The sequence below is a fragment of the Pseudochaenichthys georgianus genome, chromosome 6 (genome assembly GCF_902827115.2).
Source record: "Pseudochaenichthys georgianus chromosome 6, fPseGeo1.2, whole genome shotgun sequence".
Classification (NCBI taxonomy): Eukaryota; Metazoa; Chordata; class Actinopteri; order Perciformes; family Channichthyidae; genus Pseudochaenichthys; species Pseudochaenichthys georgianus.
In genome coordinates, this window is record NC_047508.1 from 16,437,051 (window position 1) to 16,457,359 (window position 20,309).

Here is a 20,309-nt window from a genome sequence, read left to right on the forward strand (position 1 = left end):
CTTACAGTTTCTCATCAAGGGGGGGTCTCCTGTCCCCGGTACAAACACACTGCCTGAGGAAGGCTATGTGTATTTCTTTTGTCATGAACCTTTTTCGGACCACTTATTTATTTATTTTGGTGACGATCCGACCTCCATGCTGCTACTCTGGTTCAAACGGCATCCACCAAACAATATGATTTATCTCGACCTCCCCAAAATAACCAAAATCTGACACGGTGTGAGTCTTTTTTAGCTGTTCTGTCGTCATTTCATTACATTACATTACATTGCATTACATTGCATTTAGCTGACGCTTTTATCCAAAGCGACTTACAATAAGTACATTCGACCAGGAAGACACAACCTTGAGGAAAACAGAATCATATAAGAACATCAGGTTTCAAAGAGCCAATCGTTTCAAGTGCTGCTCAACTGGCTAAGCCAGTCCTTTATTAGTATATAAGTGCTCTGTTAGCAGTTCTTTGTTAGTCATTCTATCGCTCGAGGTGGAGTCGAAAGAGATGAGTTTTCAGTCTGCGCCGGAAGGTGTGTAAGCTATCTGCCGTCCTGATATCAATGGGGAGCTCATTCCACCATTTTGGAGCCAGGATAGCAAACCCACGTGTTTTTGCTGATGGGAAATTGGGTCCCCCTCGCAGTGCGGGTGCAGCGAGTTGTTTGGCTGATGCAGAGCGAAGTGCACGCGCTGGGGTGTACGGTTTAACCATGTCCTGGATGTAGGAAGGGCCAGATCCATTCGCAGCATGGTACGCAAGTACCAGTGTCTTGAAGTGAATTCTAGCAGTTACTGGAAGCCAGTGGAGGGAGCGGAGGAGCGGCGTGGTGTGGGAAAATGTAGGAAGGTTGAAGACCAGACGAGCCGCTGCATTCTGGATGAGCTGCAGAGGTCGGATGGCACATGCAGGTTGACCAGCCAGGAGGGAGTTGCAGTAGTCTAGGCGTGAGGTGACGAGAGCCTGGACCAGAACCTGCATCGCTTTCTGGGTCAGCTGGGGACGCATCCTCCTGATGTTGAAAAGCGTATATCTGCAGCAGCGGGTTGTAGCAGCGATATTTGCAGTGAAAGACAGGTTGTTATCCAGGATCACACCCAGATTTCCTGCTATCTTCTTCATGCAGTCAGTCAAAATGAATGAATGAATGGGCGTTTCTTTGACTATTTATAGGCAAATATGGACGTTACGTGAAGCCCGCAAAAGCTGCACCGCATTTCGAGTCGATTGTGATTTATAAAGGGAAACTGGCGTAGGAAGTGCTGTCTGCACTTTCCTCGCCGGTATGCAATGTTTGGTGAATCGGAAAATGTCGGAACATTTCTGTACCTATTTTTTGGATTTCTACTACGTAAGCAACCTTCCCACGTGAATCCTACGCACGGCGTTATAAATGAGGCCCCTGGTTGCTTATTTCTCTCAAATCTGGCAACAGAGTGGGCGCAGTGTCTAATAGTAGCAGTAAGCTAACGAGAGGCTACGTTCAGCTCGTGACTCTGGAGTCGGGACAGAGAAAATGGCAGGAGTTTGGAAGTATTATAAAATTGAAAGCGAAGGCAGTGTAACAGCCAGATGGAATGTTTGCAAGAAGGAGGTTCCGCGTGGTGGAAAGAACAGAGCTACGTTCAACACGACCAATCTAATACGCCACCTGAGAAACAAACACCACCAACAACAACACGGCGAGTACACTAGGGCTGTACCCGAATATCCGAATATTCGTTCGTTGGAGTACTATTCGGGTTTCAATTTCGTTATTCGGAAATTCGTTTTGTTTGTTTTTTTATTTTTTTCCCCGTTTTTTTTTCAAATTGAATTTATTGAAATCTCCAATATCAACGTAAGAGCTTGTGCCTCTTCGGGGGGTGCTAACACTTAACCATAAACGTTATCGTTTACTTTCTCCGTCTTTATATGTCCGTCACGTTGTTTCCAAAGCAACAACAACTTCCTGTCAACAGCGCTACCTCTCCTTCAAAATAAAAACATGTCCATAAATAGGAAGCCAAGACAAATTACACTATACAACTGCAACGAAAGTAACAAACACAATGCGATATCCTTTTCAATTTCAAAGAACACAAATTGGGTTACATTAACAAATAACTATAAAACAACAATACTGTAGAATAACAAAATGAATGCCGTGAATACACCGAAATACACGTGTTGAAGTGGTTCGCTGCTGATTACTATTGAATTGTGTTCCAGTAAGATGGAAATATAATACTTTGTTTATTCATGTTATGTTAAGCTGCTGTTGTTCATTGCATTATTACTAGACTAGTTAGTCTTAAGGCTAGAATTCTGCACTAAGCCACATGTTTATCTTATTTTATTATTTGTGACTGAATGTGAACTTGTGAAGCTAGTCAAACTACCTCTTTCCAGTAGAGTTATTTTTGTTTTGTTACTGCACTATCTGCACTCAATTTGTTTACATGGTTATTTTGTGGTGGACCACTGATAAGCTTTATTTTGTTTTGATCCAATGCTGCACAACTGAACACACACACACACACACACACACACACACGGAGGAGATGGTGGAGAGAACGCGCTCCGAGGTGTGGTTAAACTTTACCCGTCTCAATGTGGACAATGCTCGTTACCAAAAGTGCAATAAGAGTTTAGCATGTAAGGACGGTAACACGAGCAATTTGTCTAAACATTTAGCAAAAGTGCTCCACATTCAGACGGAGGAATGCACCGGGTTCGACTGTCTTTCTAGCAGCTCTGTAGCCCCGTCCACGAGGAACGTTTCCACATCAGGTGTTATGTATGCTAGCAGCAACACACAGAGTTAACTACATTTAATGATTAGAGGTAACCGAGTTATTTATTTAGTTAAAGTTTCAGCTATTCTGTTCACAGTTCTGTCATCACATTATTTAATGCGATTTGTTAAAACATTGTTGTTTCCTTTGATGTGAAATATTATGTATTTAATTTAAATAAAAAGCAATGTAGTTTTGTTCACAATTTGTTTAGTTAGTTTCCCTTATTTTTTTCTCCAAAAGAACCGATAAGAGTACCGTTAAAAGACCGGACCGATAAGCCGTAACGATAAAAGTAGTCGTACCGTTAAAAACCTTAACGATACCCATCCCTAATGCCTCCCACATATCTCTCCTGCCAACCCTGGTGATTTAATTGGAGGAAACATTAAAGCATTCTCTGTAAACAGCAGATCCATTACACATTATTAAAAAACTACCACACTGGTAATCAGTCATTTTATAAATGTCTTTGTATTTCTATATCATAATATCTAAACCTCAGGGGTGTAACGGTATACGTATTTGTACCGAAAATATTCGGTATGTGTACTGAAGTGTATCGAACGAATATAACGTTAAAAGTAAAAAATTGAGAACGTGAAAAACTTTGTGGAAGTAATCTCAGATGCTGTGTCGCAGCGTTCAGTGTAATTTGCTCACATTGGGTTCAAGGCGTCATAGAGCGACCAAGTCATTTCATTGGACGAGAGGCATACTATGAGAGCTGGTCACAGGGATGCGTTCAAATGTAGTCAGTAGTTTGGGGAGCTATCGAAATGGCGAACGCAGATAAAGTTGAGCTTGAAATGTTTGTGAACCGTTACACCCCTACTAAACCTGCAATAAGACATTTTAAAAGTCACTTGGGTACAGCCAAAAAATGTTGTTCACAAGCTATCCGTGTCTGTGCAATGGGTTTTTAGAGCTTTTAAGCTACAACAACATCATGTTTTAGACGGAAAAACGCTACGTTTGTGGTTAAAGTGAATCAAAACAATCTTTTTTGGACTTAAAAGAGAATCAATTAACTGAAAGATGCTATAAATCAGAATTATGTTATAGCCACTTAACAACTGACTCTGTTACGCACTGTCTAGTCAATGGGCACTTTGATGTATCCATCCTAGCAACACACAACATTGCAACACAAACCTTGCCCTTCAAACTGCAGAAGGGAGAAAAACCCTAAACTGCTCACCAAACGGGACCATCTGGAGGCAGTTGTTGGTTGATGGGAGCCGGAGGACTGAAAGGCTTTGGGGGTTGTTGAAGGGAAGGCAGACAGAGAAAGAGAGAAAGTGGTGCAGCTACATCTACCAAACCATGTCGTGAGTCTCGCTCTGCAGGCGGGACAGTAATTACAGGGAGCAGACAGAGAGAGCCTGACTGGGGAGGAAAGAGAGATACTCAAAGCACTGGGTTGCCGCCCTTGGGCCTTCAACATAACCGCTAACAGCCCATCCTACAGTACACGGTTCCAGCTCAGTGCTCTGACACACTGTGCCAAGGTAGAGGCAGCCATGAGTACGGACAGCGCCAAAGTCAATGTCAGGCCCAGATAGGCCCACACAGGCTGGCTTCCACTTCAAGGGCCACAACCAAGGCTCTATGAAGACTGCGGAAAAACACCACATGGTCATAATACTCGAAGTGAAGCACAGTCTGCTTCTATATGTCTGTGCATACAATACATTCTAAAACATTTTCGATAAATGAAGGAAATAATGTACAAAAAACAACAACAAATATTCACAGCTGTTGGTTTTTCTTTCTTGGTATGATCATTAAAAACATGAGTCACCGCCCATAGCACTTTGTGGCTTCTTTGCCGCCATCGACTAGAAGATCGCATCAAACTGCATTAGCATAAAGCTTTCTTTTTGGCACTCAATCCTGACACCTCTAATGAAGCTTTCAGGGGCGTGCGGCAGAGCAACGAAGCGCCTTGACCAACTGTCTGAGCGTTATAAATCATCGTCCTCTCCATACCCAGGAAGGCAGCGTCCTTCAGCGTGACCTGAGTCAGCGTAACACCAGAGAAATGAGCTGGGTGCAGTTCATCACATCCGTCAAGCTCCTGACTGGGACGGGTAATCCATGAACGAATTGCGTTTGACTGAAACGTACCTTGAAAAGAGCACAGTGATTTCATGCCTTTTTGACTCAGATTGCTCACCTTGATTAACCTGCTGTGGCAGAGAAGCTCTTTTCATTCCAAAATATAAATGTTACCATATGCAATCAAGTTAAAACACACTAATGCCTTCACCAGTTTTTGCTTTTAGGTGTCTATCCTGTAGGCTTAGGGCAATTTTCACAATATTGCACCAGTATTTCTCCTCTGACATTTATCCCTCCCATTCCTTCACTCAGCCCTAACTGTAGATTATAGCAGAAGAGATATGGCATTACATATGATTCCCATGTTCCAGTGCAGGTGTCAAAGCTGTGTATGTGCTAATGATGAGTGTGTCCAGGGGAGGGAGAAGAAAAGCTCCCCGGGGACAGGCCACTCTTTCAGACTGTTGTTTTTAACAAGGGAATGGCTGTGACTGACTGACTGCAGGGGCCAAAAAATGCATGTACGGGATTTATTTATTTTTTAAAGCCTGGAGGATAACATTTCCTACACATGTACCTTTTTTCCTTTAACTGTGACCTAATGACCGCCTTGGTTGCTATGTTTGGAATGCGTAAAGCTTGCTCAAATTAATGTGTAACTACTGATAAGAAGTGACCGAGAAGACAAGGTGCCCATAAATAGTTTTTATTTTATTTTTCACACTTTCAATACTCATGAAAGGAATACATATAGGAAAAGCATCATTACGTATTCTACTGCCATACCAGCCAATCGATCGCAAATCCTCAGGTGTCTCTTATGCCAGCTCTCTAGCTCCTAGCCTTTTCACACGCACCCGTACACACAGAACACTTTGATTAATCACGTCATTGGTTTCACAGCCAGAAGCAAAAAGGGAGAAATGTATGTTGCACTGTGGCAAAATATCCATATTTAATTCTTCTGCTACTATGTATCATTAACCTTCGATAGAAAGCCGGACTTTACTTTTAGAAATGCATGCAAGACAACACATCAATCTTTTTTTTAGCATTTATTAAGCATTCCGTTATGCTGAATTTGGAAAACCTTTCTCTAAATGATCCATAAATTACTTTTACACTTGCAGTTGAATATAAATCCTGCCGACAAGCTACACACATTAGGTATTTTCCATCATGACAGCCTCTTTACCATCACCGTGTCAGCTATTTCTTCCACACAAGCACAGCATCAGCAAGTTAGATCAGTCTGTTTTTCCTTCACCAAAATTAAATGCATATGTATCTCTGTCGCACCCTCCCTTCCTCTATCTCCCTCACTCCCTCTCAGTGGAGCCCAACGGGGACAGGAGACGGCTGCTAATTGCAAGCCTTGAACCAAACACATGGTATTAAAAGCAGATAAGGCTGGATCACAGATCGCCTGCAATGAAAAACATGTCAGAGACAGAATAGAGAGAGTCTGCCTGGCTTGCAGAACTATGAATTCATGTGCAATAACTTGGAGCAAAACTCATGTGGTAATAAATTACATTATTTTAACATCTCTTCATAGAATAATCAGGGTTAGGCTTTCTGTCTTGCATTTAAAATCTCTCTTCAGCAGCCACACACAGCAGCAGCAATAGCTGAGGTAGCACTGCCACTCCCTGACAGCTTTATGGACACAGAACACCATCTTTCTTACACAAGAGTGGCCCAAATCACCTGAACATAACAAAACAGCCACTCTACAAGGAAAGTATCAGCCTTTCAGTACCAAAAAAGGCCTTTTAGGCAGGAGGAGTTCTTAAATAAAGAGCGACTTGTAGAGAAAGTACAGCAGCAGTGGATTTGGAGGGTGTTAATGTTGTGTTTGTTCACTAAGCTGGAACCTCTGGGTGTGTTTCAAAAGCAGCACCTGTTATACAAACACACACACTGCAGGGGCAAAGCACATAGAGGAGGACAATGCACTATGCTATTCTGTTCAAACAGGTGCATATTCTTAATATCTACAAATATAATAATAATAATAAAAATAATAATATGAGCTGATTAATCAAACGTGTTAATTAATTGATTAGTTGTCAACTATAAAATGATTATATAATCCCTTATATATAAAAGCATTTATATAAAACTGAATTGAGTCATTTTTAAGAAGAAAAAAGTCAACATTTTCTGAATTGGACTTCTTAAAATATGAATATTTACAAGTATCTCTGCTCCTTTCTTTTTTAATAATGAGTTGCGAGCATTCGAGACATTTGAGGTTGTCAGCTTTAGTCTTGGTAACAATAATCAAATATTTTCAAACTTTTCTGACATTTGTTTACCCAAACAACCAATCAATAAGCTGAGAAAACAGACAATTATCTTGCGTTGCAGCCCTAGTGAAATCCATGAAACGATAGCCAGATGCAACGCAGTGATAGCAGGGAAGGGATGATGTCTCTGACCTACATCAAGGCATGGATGGTGCATAAATGCGCCTGAGGCACTGACAACCATTCAGCCATCAAATATCAAATGGCCAGCTACAGTATGAGTAATGCATCACCCGGATGAACCCAGGCACCGAGCTCGCCTTCTCAAACTGATGCTTTCCAGTGGAGGGTGCCAAACCAGAGCCTGTTTTTAAGTAAATGAATAATAAAATACTTTGCTTAAAGTTTCAGCAGTGTGCTCATTGGGTAGGGACTTCTGCTGTGGGCTGAGAAGACATGTTTCTCCTCCAGAGATCAATTATTTCCTCGGCACAACTCAAAACTTATAGAGCAAGTCCATACTCTGGAGACTGAGGCGTCCAAGCACAATGCCTGCTTGCTGATGTTCATCCTATGGAAAACTATAGTGATACTAGAAAGATTTGACATTAAGAATGCTGCAGAAATATGATATGAATGCCATTGGAAGTGTGAAATACTGTATTACTCTCTGTCTTTAGACATGAAACAGAGATGTATAACAGTAGCTAATAAAGATAAGTAAGGATACCAAGTGTGGCATTTCAAACTTTATAAAGATCTATAAAGCACCAAGCTCCATTGATAAATTCGGATTTTTTTGAAGGCTTACTGCTAATGAAAAAGCTGACAGGAGTTAACTTCCAGTGTTGCTAATGCATTGAAATGCTGCTAATTCAGAGTTGTGGCAACATAATGAATGGAGCCCATCATTTGTCATGTGCCAGAATGAATAAACTACAGGTGAGGGCAGGAAGTGGACACAGTGACGTTTGTGACATGGGGCTTGGTGTCATTCATTCCCTAAAGTACCTGTCATCGTAGCAGAAATCGGCGCCCAGAGTGTTGACATACAGGACCAGAGCCACGGCGCTGCACAGCAATTCTGCAAACATTTCTCTGTCTCCCTCACACGCGTGGAAATAAAAAAAAATGATAGAAAAACAGGAAAAAATTAAACAAAGCTGCAAAGCGAGGCAGAGGGAAGCGGCGAGCTTTAGTCCCTCAGTCCCCGTCTTTGTCAGGATATCTCTGCGAAAACAAGTCCGTGTGTCCCCCCATCATCCTTGGTGAAGTGCACAAAGTGGGTAATCCATAGGTCGCTGTCTTCCTAACCCATGTTGGGTGTGAGCTGCAGAGCTTTTTATCCCGCCGTCTGGGAGTTGGGCAGGAAATAAAACACGAGCCGCGTTGAAGTGAATGTGTGACAGCGAACCGCACGCCTTCAGACACAGAGGAGGGTCCGTGCTCTGATGCTCAGCGGCCGCTGCTGGGGGAGCGTCGGGAGGAGACCGCGCCAAGTCAGCCATAATGACGTCTACAACTTCCGGTTGTACATTAAAAAATAAAGCGTTCTGCTAAAGTCCGTTTTATTGACAGGATAGTGGTACAAAAGCTGATAAAAGAGTACGAAAATAACAAGATGATTACACTATTCGAAACGTTTTTAAAACACTATTATATCCTTAACTATAATAACTGAAATACATAATAGTCGACAATTGTTTTTCCACGACTGCATGCATCTTTCCCATTACTTCAGTCATAAAGGACTACAACAAATACAATGTGTACATACATATATAACGGTCCTGCCTATTTTAAACAGCCATCCATTGCTGCATTAACACATATGATATTACATCATTAAATGTAATGCAGAAAAAATGAAATGTATTGTTTTTATATTCTAAATAAAACCAGAAATTAAAGTAGGCATACATACAATAAGATTTATATATGTTACTTTACATAACAGCTTCTACACAGTTTCACTGCTGTTTAATTCATGTTGTGCTCTTATACTGAAATAAATCTGTTCCATTTCCGTTCCTAATCTTGTGTCTGTGGTAAATTGATCAATATGTTATCCAAACGCATGTGGCTAGATCTAGAGCGCATGCGTATTGCCCCTTCCACTGGATAAGGGGATACATCACACTAAATTATGCTGAGATCCGTTGGCATGGGTCACTTACTACCACTAACAGTAGTTCATAACGTGGGGTGGTCCTCAGAGGGACGTGCAGGGACATCTAGGAGTAGTTCAGGTTGCATTTATTAAACATAATCATGAAGCTTTAATTACATTTGACTATTATTGAATTCCCCAAGGGGTAACTACCTTGATAAATGCAATGTTATTTCAATCAGATGGGTCAGTCTCCTGATATACCAACTACACCAAAGAGTAAATTAGGCTATTATGTCTCTTATTCGTGATAAAGAGTCAAAAGTAAAAAAACGTTATTTTACTGATCTGGTTTACATAATCTTTACATAAGTGATCACAGCTGCAGAAAACAGCAGTTTTAAAAGCAACATTGTGTGAACAGTATTCACTTGGACTTTGAAAAAAGCTTTGTTATTTATTAAAATCTTCTTTCAGTAAGTACTGGCCTGCTTTCAGTAGAAATCATAGCTTAGTGAGTCCACTTTTGTCAGTCTATTGACTAAAAAAGGCTAGTTCTCTAAATCCTAAAAGGGAAAAAGCTTTTTCGTTAACTAAAAATCTCCTAAGTGGCTTTACGGTATCTACTTTATATTGCTGTTGATTTAGACCCAGGCTCAAAAATGAGTTTACATTATATTCGGTCCCACAGTGACCAGTAGAGGGCGAACTCACATTTACTTTATGTTGCACAACTAAATGAATTGTTCTTAAATTAAAAAAAAACAGTTTCGAAAATGATCCAATCATTGTCTAAACATTCCATAATTACCCACTTAAAACAATCATAGATTAAAATAACAAGATAATGAGAAACAGCAATGTCTGGTTATTATTATGCTTTTCTGTCTTCAAGTTAGGGATGAACAACATGTTTTAATTTCCAAAAACAAAATACAGCATATGAAATCATCTCCTCTTTGGGACTGTTAAAATGTTCCTAAACTTGCTTCTACAGAGTATATTGCACAATATAAACAAGTGGCAAAGAAAGGAGGGGGAAATAATAGATGTAAAAGTGTTCTACAGACAAAGCATGTATCCTGGCCCACTGCATAATGATTCAGAGTTGTTGCAATAGTCAGATCCATCTGTTGGAGCAGACTTCAGCCTTTCAGAGGACAGCAGCAGGACACTGCCATGTAACCCACGTTCAGGAATTAATTAGACTGATCAGAGCGGAACAAGGTTCCTGCTTCTGGTCCGCAATTCACTGTGGACTGATTCAATATCTAAACACGAACAATGTCTCACAGTTTTACGTGACAAAAGGATGTTTTAATAGGCAGGCTTTATTATCCACCACTGGAAGAGGTGGAAAATGATCCAATGAATTAATCAATAATAATTAGTTGCAGGCCTTTCAGGTCTAGACTTTACATAATACATACAATACATTATAACTGCATATCGAATATTTGTTTTGGAAGAGAATATAAACATCCTGAAAAGATGTCAGCTTTTTACTGATAATACTTGCTTTTATTTGTGTGATTTTAAATGCAGGACTTTTGATATACTGTACATTATACGGTCGATGATACATAATATGTGTTATTCTGTGTCACATTGGGTTATTGCATGTTTTATTTGTCCTTATCCTTGGATGGGCATACATTTAATACCAATTGTCTAATTGTGTGACTGAATTTGAATGAAAGGAATAAAGTATAGTACAATCGCAAGAATCAGATATGGCATCTCTAGCCATTTCTGTATCATCACATATAATCAAAAATATAATTTATTGTATGTGTTGGTATTGGAACTTCTGTTTGAGGGAATCACTGACTGAAATTTAAAGATAAGCTCTCCACTTTACACATGTAAAGCATCCACCAAAGTGAAAACGTGTACGTTTGCATGTGTGTGTGACAGAGTAAGACCTCCCTGTATGTATCTGGATCCTGGACGGTTTGTAAGAATTACAGGGACACTGCTGGCTGTTAGATAAGTATAGGTTCAGATCTATGTCTAAGGGCCAAATCACTTCTGCATGGAAAAAAACGAAGAAGAAAGTGTGGTAAAACAGAAGGTGATGCTTAACGCAGACTCACTTAAGTGTGTCTTTGCACGAAGCCAAGAGGCTTAATCCACTTTGTGGGTGTATTTGAGGCATACGGGAGAATATCAAGCAGGATGTGATGTGTGATTCAGGTCCCCTTATGATTTCAAACCTTTACTCCAAAAGAGACTCAGCAATCAGGAGAAAACATGAGCCCATTAGTTTGAGGCTGCAAATATTCGTCTTGATGCAGCTTACTCAGCAGAATCATAAGCAAATTACTTTTCACTTTGGAGTTGATGGTGCAGCCATAATGCTGACGGACAGATCAAGTGGAGGTGGAAGAAGCATGTGTCCGTCAAACAGCACGCAGTGGCATTTCCATTAATATAATTTGTCTCTTTTTCATTAGGGAGTAAGCTATTCCATCCATGTGGCAGGTCTATTAACTGTGACTGGCGGGGGGAGCAGGAAGTTTGATGTTCTGCTGTTCAATGGAAGGTCTTTGGAGATTCAAACCTCCTGACTGTGTGATGTTAGGAAACTTACATTGAACCTGGTCCCTTTAAGATAACACACATCCTCCCTCCACCATGTCCCTGTGTGCAATGATGCGTGGAAGACAACCTTTCAATTTGAAAAGCAATTAAATTCTGAGCAGAGAATAAACTGTATTACCGATGCACCCAAATGCAGTTTGTTATTATCTTTAGGTTTAACCTGTTTAAAACTGAGTGGTACAATCAGTGGAGGAATGTAACAAAGTACAATTATTTAAGAGTTGTACTTAAGTACAATCTTGACATAGATATACTGTATGTGAGTATTTATATTGTACAAAAATGCTTTTACTTTTACTTTGGATACATGGAAGTATTCTTTCCTGATAAAACTTCTGTTACGGTGGCTGAAAGATGCAAAAGCGTCCCAAAACCCTTGTATTAGAAGAGTAACGCATGTACGTCATTAAAAAAACATTTACCAAATTGATGAAACATGCACAGCGTTTGCTTAAAGTGCTGCATACACGATGCGCTGCAAATACAAAACGCTGCAAATACAAAACGCTGCAAATAAGAAACACTGCAAGAAGCTCAAAACACAACAAAAATGGGGACACAAGTGATGCACACAGCTGGGGCCGCACGCGAATTGACTAACTCTGTCAACAGTAACAGTTGGCCAACTTTATAATCACCGCCAACAAGCGCTCTGGTTCCATGTCCCAACTTCGTCTAGTTGGCGAAGATGTTTCTTCATTTTGATGTGTTTTGGCAAGTTTTTATAATTGCATCGTTTTTAAAAGTGCAGCATGTATCTCCTAAATGAAGTGTTTTGGGCCACATGTCGGCCACCATATGCTGTACCTCGTCTTATGTACTTATGTAACCTTTAGAATTCTGGACTTTTAATTGCAATAGAGTATTTTAAGTCCATAGTATTTCTACTTTTACTGAAGTATCTGATTACTTTTACCACAGCATCAAAAAAGCACAGCAGAGGATGTTCTTCCTGAGGCAGCTGAAGAAATTCAACCTGCCAAAGACAATGATGGTGAACTTCTACACCTCCATCATCGAGTCCATCCTCACCTCCTCCAATACCATCTGGTACGCTGCAGCCACAGCCAAGGATAAGGGCAGGCTGCAGCGGGTCATCCGCTCTGCAGAGAAGGAGATCGGCTGCAATCTGCCATCCCTCCACGACCTGCACGCCTCCAGAGCCCTGAGGCGGGCAGGGAAGATAGTGGCCGACCCCTCCCACCCTGGACACAAACTGTTCACCCTCCTCCCCTCTGGCAGGAGGCTGCGCCCCACAGGACCAAAACCTCTCGCCACCTGAACAGTTTCTTCCCCTCCGCTACCGGCCTCTTAAACAAGGCCCGGCCCCCCCCGCTGACACTTACCTCAGCCACAACATAGTCTCTATATGCATTACATTAATGCAAACAATGTTCATATTTGCACATATTTATTGTTTCATATTTCATATTCTATATCCTATAATTCATTCATAGCATTCTATTTCCATGTAAATTACTTCTTTATTGTATTGCTATTTAACTATATTTTATTACGGTGTCCTTAAAGATTTGTAGTTTTATATTAGATTTCTTGTTTTATATGTTATGTCTGCACCATGACATCAAGTCAAATTCCTCGTATTTGTGAACCTACCTGGCAATAAACCTGATTCTGATCTAACCCAAGGTCATTTGGCTGCACTATTTTCTTTTCTTTAAGTAACCAGCACCATGATAGAAGTCTTTCAGCACAGGCTGCGTCTTGCTTTGAACCCGAAAGCCCCCTGCAGCGGCCGGCATGCTGCTGTCTCTCTCACAAGTCTAAGCTGAAATATAAAGTCTTGATCTTTGGCATGAAGGGAGCCCTGTCTTTTTTTCTTAAGTTCTGAGTTCTTGTTATTTGCCCAAACAAAGGCAAGCCGGATCGAGTAAGCCACAAAATGATGACTTTGATTTTTACCTTATTCTACCCGCACATCACCCACCACCTCAACTAATAAGTAGGAAAGAATTCCGCCTATGTTTTCACTGTTAACCATTCACATATATCATGAAGCTCAGAAAGATCAGCAAATAGCTTTAAAGGCCAGTGAAAAGGAGGACGGGATAATGGCAAAAAACTGAAAGAAAAGAGAACAATAAAAACTGTATGAAAACCCACGAATCATCCGCAAAAATGAATAGTTTCCATGGTGCATTTCAACACGTTGTGTGAAACCTGTTATATTAAATGCCCACTTTAATTTGTGTTATCATTAGCAATGGAGGGGATCAGCAACTTCCATTTTTTTCTTTTCTCTTTTTCACTAAGCACCGAATTCTCCACAGGAAGAAATGGCCAACACAGCGGCAGCCTGCTATAAATAAAAACAATAGATCTCCAAGTAAAGTTAAGCAGAGGCTCGGCATGGCCAAGAACTCCCATCTGTTTATGCTATACAGACATTGTCAGAGGAATGCTGCGGCTTTAAAAAAGAAGCCGTTTCTGCCTGTTGAACAAAGGAAAGGGAATAACTGCAACTGATGGCGGCATGCTTCCCTCAAGTGTATGGATAACTCTACCAGCCCATACGTGTCCTGCCAGCCGCCTGTGTCCTTTTTAGCACGGTCACTCATTCTCATCTGCATAATGAAATCACCCAGAGGAAGTCTTCTTGTGGATGAATCAACTTCTCCACTCCTGAGACATCACTGAACCCTCTGTTATTCTTAACCTCTGCCTCTAATAACCCATCCACTGCACATTAGAACTCTGTGGTCTCAAAATGTAACCTGTAAAAGCAACAAAAAGGACATTTCTTGGACAGAGGATGTTTATCCGAATACCTTTGTTCACAGAGGAGAATGACCTTCTACAGCAAATCCTACAGATATTGGATGCAGCCAGACATGATGAATTTCTTCAAAGTAGAATTTCCATTATATCATTCAACAAAGACATGCACTCTGCCTTGCTTTACAAGACAGGGAAATATAATGCAGAGATGTTCAAACCTTAAAAAAATAATACAATTGAATATTTGAGGTTCAACACAATATACAGTTGATGTTATGTTGATTAATTCAACAATCTGAAAATGTCATGTCAGGATTACCATGGCCAAATAATTTTGATTCAAGTTATAATTTCGATAAAACTCTTAAAAAGGCGCTAAGACATACTGGGATCCCTTTACCAAGAAAAAAATATGTTATTGCAAATATTTCTCTTTTTAGGGAACTTCCTTCATAGTAAAACACAAACAATCTTAAATTAAGTAATATAGAACCCTGCATTAAGATAAATACAATTACATTGTATCTGTTTTTACTCTCTTTTTTTTTCTTTACTACAATCTGTAATAAAATGCTTTATTCCCGCCCAATCTTAGTTGATGATTATGTGTAACTGTTTCATCTGAAGCAACAACCTGCAATATAAATGATCACTTTAATGTGCCCCAAAACACCACTTAATCTTAATCTTCAGTGAGAGGAAGTTTACAGCCATTTTAATGAACACACAGCTCCCTGAATCTGTAACAGGAACCTGAGCAAGCTGTGAGTCCCATAGCGTGTGTGTTTGTGTCAAAGAGTACAGCATGTGCCAGAAAGACAGTGTGTGTGTGTGTGTGTGTGTGTGTGTGTGTGTGTGTGTGTGTGTGTGTGTGTGTGTGTGTGTGTGTGTGTGTGTGTGTGTGTGGTGTGTGTGTGTGTGTGTGTGTGTGTGTGTGTGTGTGTGGGTGTGTGTGTGTGTGTGTGTGTGTGTGTGTGTGTGTGTGTGTGTGTGTGTGTGTGTGTGTGTGTGTGTGTGTGTGTGTGTGTGTGTGTGCACACGTAAACCAGTGTACCTGTTTATGAGTGTGTGTGTGTTTATACATCCATCCCAGTCGCTTTATGACGAGTACCATTTGGTCCTGAGCCTGCCTGAGATGAGAAGCGCAGCTGATGTGGGGTTAATGTGTTCTGCAGAGGATTGGAGAGGAGAGTCGAGGGATCCTTTAAACGTCAGCTCAGGTCGCCTCTCCTGCTCCTCCTGGCTCTCAGCCTCCACTCTCCAGGTAAGTGCACACCAGAGGAGGGCTAACTATGAATAAAAGTCTTGTTGATGTTGAGGAAATTGTGTATTTTTGTATGTCATGTCCTGAGACAGAGTTAGACAGAATTACACGGTCGCTGGTCATGAGTGTCTCGCCTCGGCTGCAGTTTGGCAGATGTTGGAAGGAGCGGTGTTATATTTCACACAGGCTCCGCCCTCTACTGGACTCAATGGGTACTACTCTCAATCATGCTGTGCGTGCTTTCACCTACTGAGTTTACGTAAACATAGCCGGCTAATCGGGGCGAGCCTACCTGAATGCGCGCGCAGGCCCACAGTATATAAAGGCGGCTACACCATGGATGTATAATAAGAACTGGATACGGCGTGGGAGGCGGGGCCTCATTCATTCCTATGAGAGTTGCTCAACGCATGATGACAAAATGGCCCAACTTTTGAGAGAGCGAAACGTCACAGATTACCCGGCATGCCTGAGAAGTACCCGTATGTGCACAACTTTAACCACGCCGCCCAAAAGGCTCGTTCACATTAAGCACGTGAATTTGCGTACACGTAACAGCACCATGCGTTCATGACAGCTTGGTACTGGATTTATATTAACGAGGCGGCAGTTAGCAGCTAGCGGCTAGCTAGTAAATTATGCTAAATTACACATCAATCGTTATTAGGGGTGTAACGGTACCAACCTGATCTCACCAGAATGCGTGACTCCACCACGACTCCTTAACACCACAATGCGTGGTGGAGTCACGAACTTTGTTACATTTACGTGTCGGCACCACGCAAACAACCCCAATGTAAAGTGAATGAGGCTCCTTTGTCGTGGTGCACACACGCATTTCTACAACGTCCCGCAGTGAGCTTTTATTCTATACAACGTTTTTTAAATATACTTTATAGCGTGTAGTAACTCACGGGAGGCTTCTTTTATTTTATTTGTATTCATAATTATTTTTATTTTTCGTCAGAATGTAAAATTCATTAAATTAGTTAGTTTTTAAGGAAGGCCAGAGCTTCAGCTGTGTCAAATAGATTGTTCCCTTTAATTAACGTTATTTAAAAGATAATGATCATGTCTTGTATTACGAGCGTCCATTCCCATTGGATAACGGAGAATTTTACACCCGGAAGTAAGTAGCCTATTCTCCTTACTGTCGATTGATTTTACAGTGATATCTGTACTACTCATCGACTAAAAAACACCAAATTGTCCTTGGTAATTACACAACATTGATTAGTTTGAATTGTGTACAATGCTTTTGTATTTTCCCCCTTCGATTCGGAGAAACGAATATTTTTTCGGAGTTTTTGGACGGCAGAAGACACTACACTACCCAGAATCCTCAGCTATCGTTTGGGACTTCACCATGAACCCCGTGATCAGCCCTCAAGCTCTTTGATTGGTTGACCTCCAACTGCATTCCATATGAACAAAAACGTTTCATAAAAGAGAAAATCATACTTTATTCAGCAGTGCTTGCTTTACTCTTTGATATTCATCACATGAATGCATTGTAATAAATGGTTTGGCTGCATTAAATATTACACATCTATCTTAGTTCTTTATTTATCTACAGAGATCGGGCATCAGAATAGACCGGAAACTATTCTTTTACCGTTCTGTTTTAATTTCACAATAAAGTTAGTAGTAATATTTTGTTTTGATATTATTGTTTTTTATTAACTACTAGACGACTGGGTCATGTTAAGACCATCTTTTTTTGGTTGCTATGGGGTTTTTCCATCGCTTTTGTGTTACAAATATCAAAACAATAACAAAATAATATTCGTCGTAAACTAAACCGGAAACAGCAGTATATTTTATTTTGTTAACACTGTAAACTTGCAACCCTGTCTCCTAAAAATTACGTTCCCACAGAACTAAACTGCATTCTCAATTACGTTTAGCTAGAAACGTATTTTCTCCCACGTTACGTTAGTTATGAACGTATCTCAAATACGTTTATTTTCTACATATCTTCTAGAAGCATATTTTCTTCCACGTTACGTTAGTTATGAATGTAACTTAAATACATTTATTTTCTACATATCTTTGCCATTTATTGTCTTGCTTATAATAATGATAATTAGTTATTTATAAATATCATTTTAGAGCACACCTTTGAAATCGACAATCGGGCTCGATATATGGTTAAATTAAAATCAGTAGGCGAGGCTGTAATTTCGCCAGCTGTTACTCTCATGTGCGAGGCAGAACATAATAGTTTTAACATGCCAAAAAGCTGCTGTGTCGTTTATTGCACCTCAAACATTAAAACAAATCCAGAGTTACGTGTTTCTGTACTTCCTCTAAGAAGAAAGGACAGTAACAGAAGAGCTCTGTGACTTCAGGCTTGATCGCCGTTCAAATGACAGAGCTGGTTTCCCCAAAAGTGGGCGGGGCTGTAAAGTGAAGTAGATTTACTCTCATCTATTATTCAAAACCATTCTATTTATTCTAACGTAAATTACATGCCAGTGTTTTATCTTTTATTTATTTGTTTTTATTTTAAATCGTATAATGTCGGACTTTTTTTCCATCTGTGAGGAAAAGAAATGGGGCTCAGAGCCTCAAAATACTGAAATCTGTATTTTTTAAAATCTTTTCCTTCTAATTTATTATTCTTTTCTAAATAACACACTGTTATTTACTCAACAATAACACACAATTATCCTTGTTTTTATTTATTCATTTAATTCTATAATCTTGGGCTTTTTAGCCGTAAATAAAGTCACCGGAAACAGACGGGACATTTTGAGCGATACACACCACAAACCCACTAAACTGATTACCCAAGATCCTCAGCTTGAAGCTTGTTGATTGGATGTTTTAGCCGCAATGCACGCTGGGATATGGTGTTGATATGATATGGAGATATGATATCCGACAACGAAAAATAAAATAATACCTAATTCAGAGTGTGCTTGCTTTTCTCTTTGGAAGTCATCACATAACGGCATTGTAATACACGGTTCGGCTGCATTACATATTACACATCTGCCGTAATTCTTTATTTATAGAGAGAGACAAACAGGAGAACTGCTGCCAAAACTGAATACTTGACGTGGATCATAAATATATCAACAATTAAACAACATCTTCAATTTCTTTTCACAAAATACGTCTCCTTGCAGTATCAATAGTAATTCGGCTGACTTTTATATTTGATCCAATTGGTATATAGGTTATATGTACACCATAACGGTGCACAGCTGATCGAAAAGGACTTGTAGTTTTTAAAGATATTACTGATTTTCTTTGAATATAAGAATCTAAATACTGAGTTGAGAGAATAGTCAGGGGATTTGGGTGATGGGAGACACATCTATGGAATCACAATTTCAATAGCTTACTATTAAATGACGGATAGCCTATGCCTTTCTGTCTGTGATGTTTTACAAATCAGATATTAATGTGTAGAAGTAAAACAAGAGAAATAGTATAGCAATATCCTGTAAAATTATGTAAAAACATGAATAAAACTACACATCTTCAGATGTTATACATAAGTGTATAATAATACAAAGTTATTATTAGTATGCTGTGTGTACCTTGTGTGCACCGCCTAGTGGTTAAAGCATGTTATTGAATTATTTTTGTTGAATAATGTTATTTGATGAAAACAATATTAAGAGTACATACTTTCATAGGGGGAAAGTAGAAGGTCAATGATAGAAATATAGAATATAAAAAGTCAAGAAGATACTAAGTGATCTCTACAATAAAACAGTTTAGTGCTGGATGTACAAAGATATTAATAGGAGGATGTGCAAAACAGAAAAACGAATTAACCTTTATTAACACATTAAAAAATACTTTAGATTAAGGTCTTCTTTTAAACAAGAAAAAAGCTCTGGGGGTATCTATCTACAGATGAATATTAAGTCTGACAAAGTACTTAACGTCTAAAATATTGCTTTCCTGCAATGTTAACTATGTTGAAACACTTATTTTAAATGATATTATACACATTAATTATACTCTTATGTATGTAGATAGAATAAGAAATGTGCAGAATATGACAGTTTAATGGTGGAGGTATACAGTACACACATATTGATAGATGTCTGTTGAGGAACCTGCGACCCAAGTTGTGTATAAGATCAATACACCTTAGAAAACCTTGAAATCTTGAAAGGGATGTGCAAAATAGCCATTATACAGTTTTTAATTAACTATTAGTAGAGAATAACGAGTAATGAATATACTTTATAAAGATCTGCAGATAAATGTTTAGTCTTCTCAAGCACCAACTATCAAATATCTCTCCTGATTGTTGGCACTTGAAAATCACCTTCCCTGAATTGTATTCAGGTGTAACTAAAGTCTGCTTTAAGGGTTGTTTATATTCCACATCATTAATCAGAATCTGCAAAGTAACTAAACTAAATGTAGTGGCGTAAAAATACCAGGTTAACTTCTGAATTGTAGTGGAGTAGAATTACAAAGTAACAATGAGCTGTCGTGTGGGTATATATTAATGCTGCCCATTATGGATACAAG

The 20,309-nt window shown here is 39.6% G+C and overlaps 1 protein-coding gene across 1 annotated transcript in view; it reads right to left on the reverse strand.

The window, feature by feature from the left end:
• Window positions 1-8,510, reverse strand: part of tmtc2b (transmembrane O-mannosyltransferase targeting cadherins 2b) — a 109,610-nt gene extending 101,100 nt beyond the window's left edge. The window contains exon 1 of the mRNA XM_034086084.1: window positions 8,101-8,510. Within this exon, the coding sequence (XP_033941975.1) occupies window positions 8,101-8,183 (83 nt within the window). The 5' untranslated portion in view covers window positions 8,184-8,510. The remainder of the gene's footprint in view (window positions 1-8,100) is intronic.
• Between the last annotated feature and the right edge of the window lie 11,799 nt (window positions 8,511-20,309).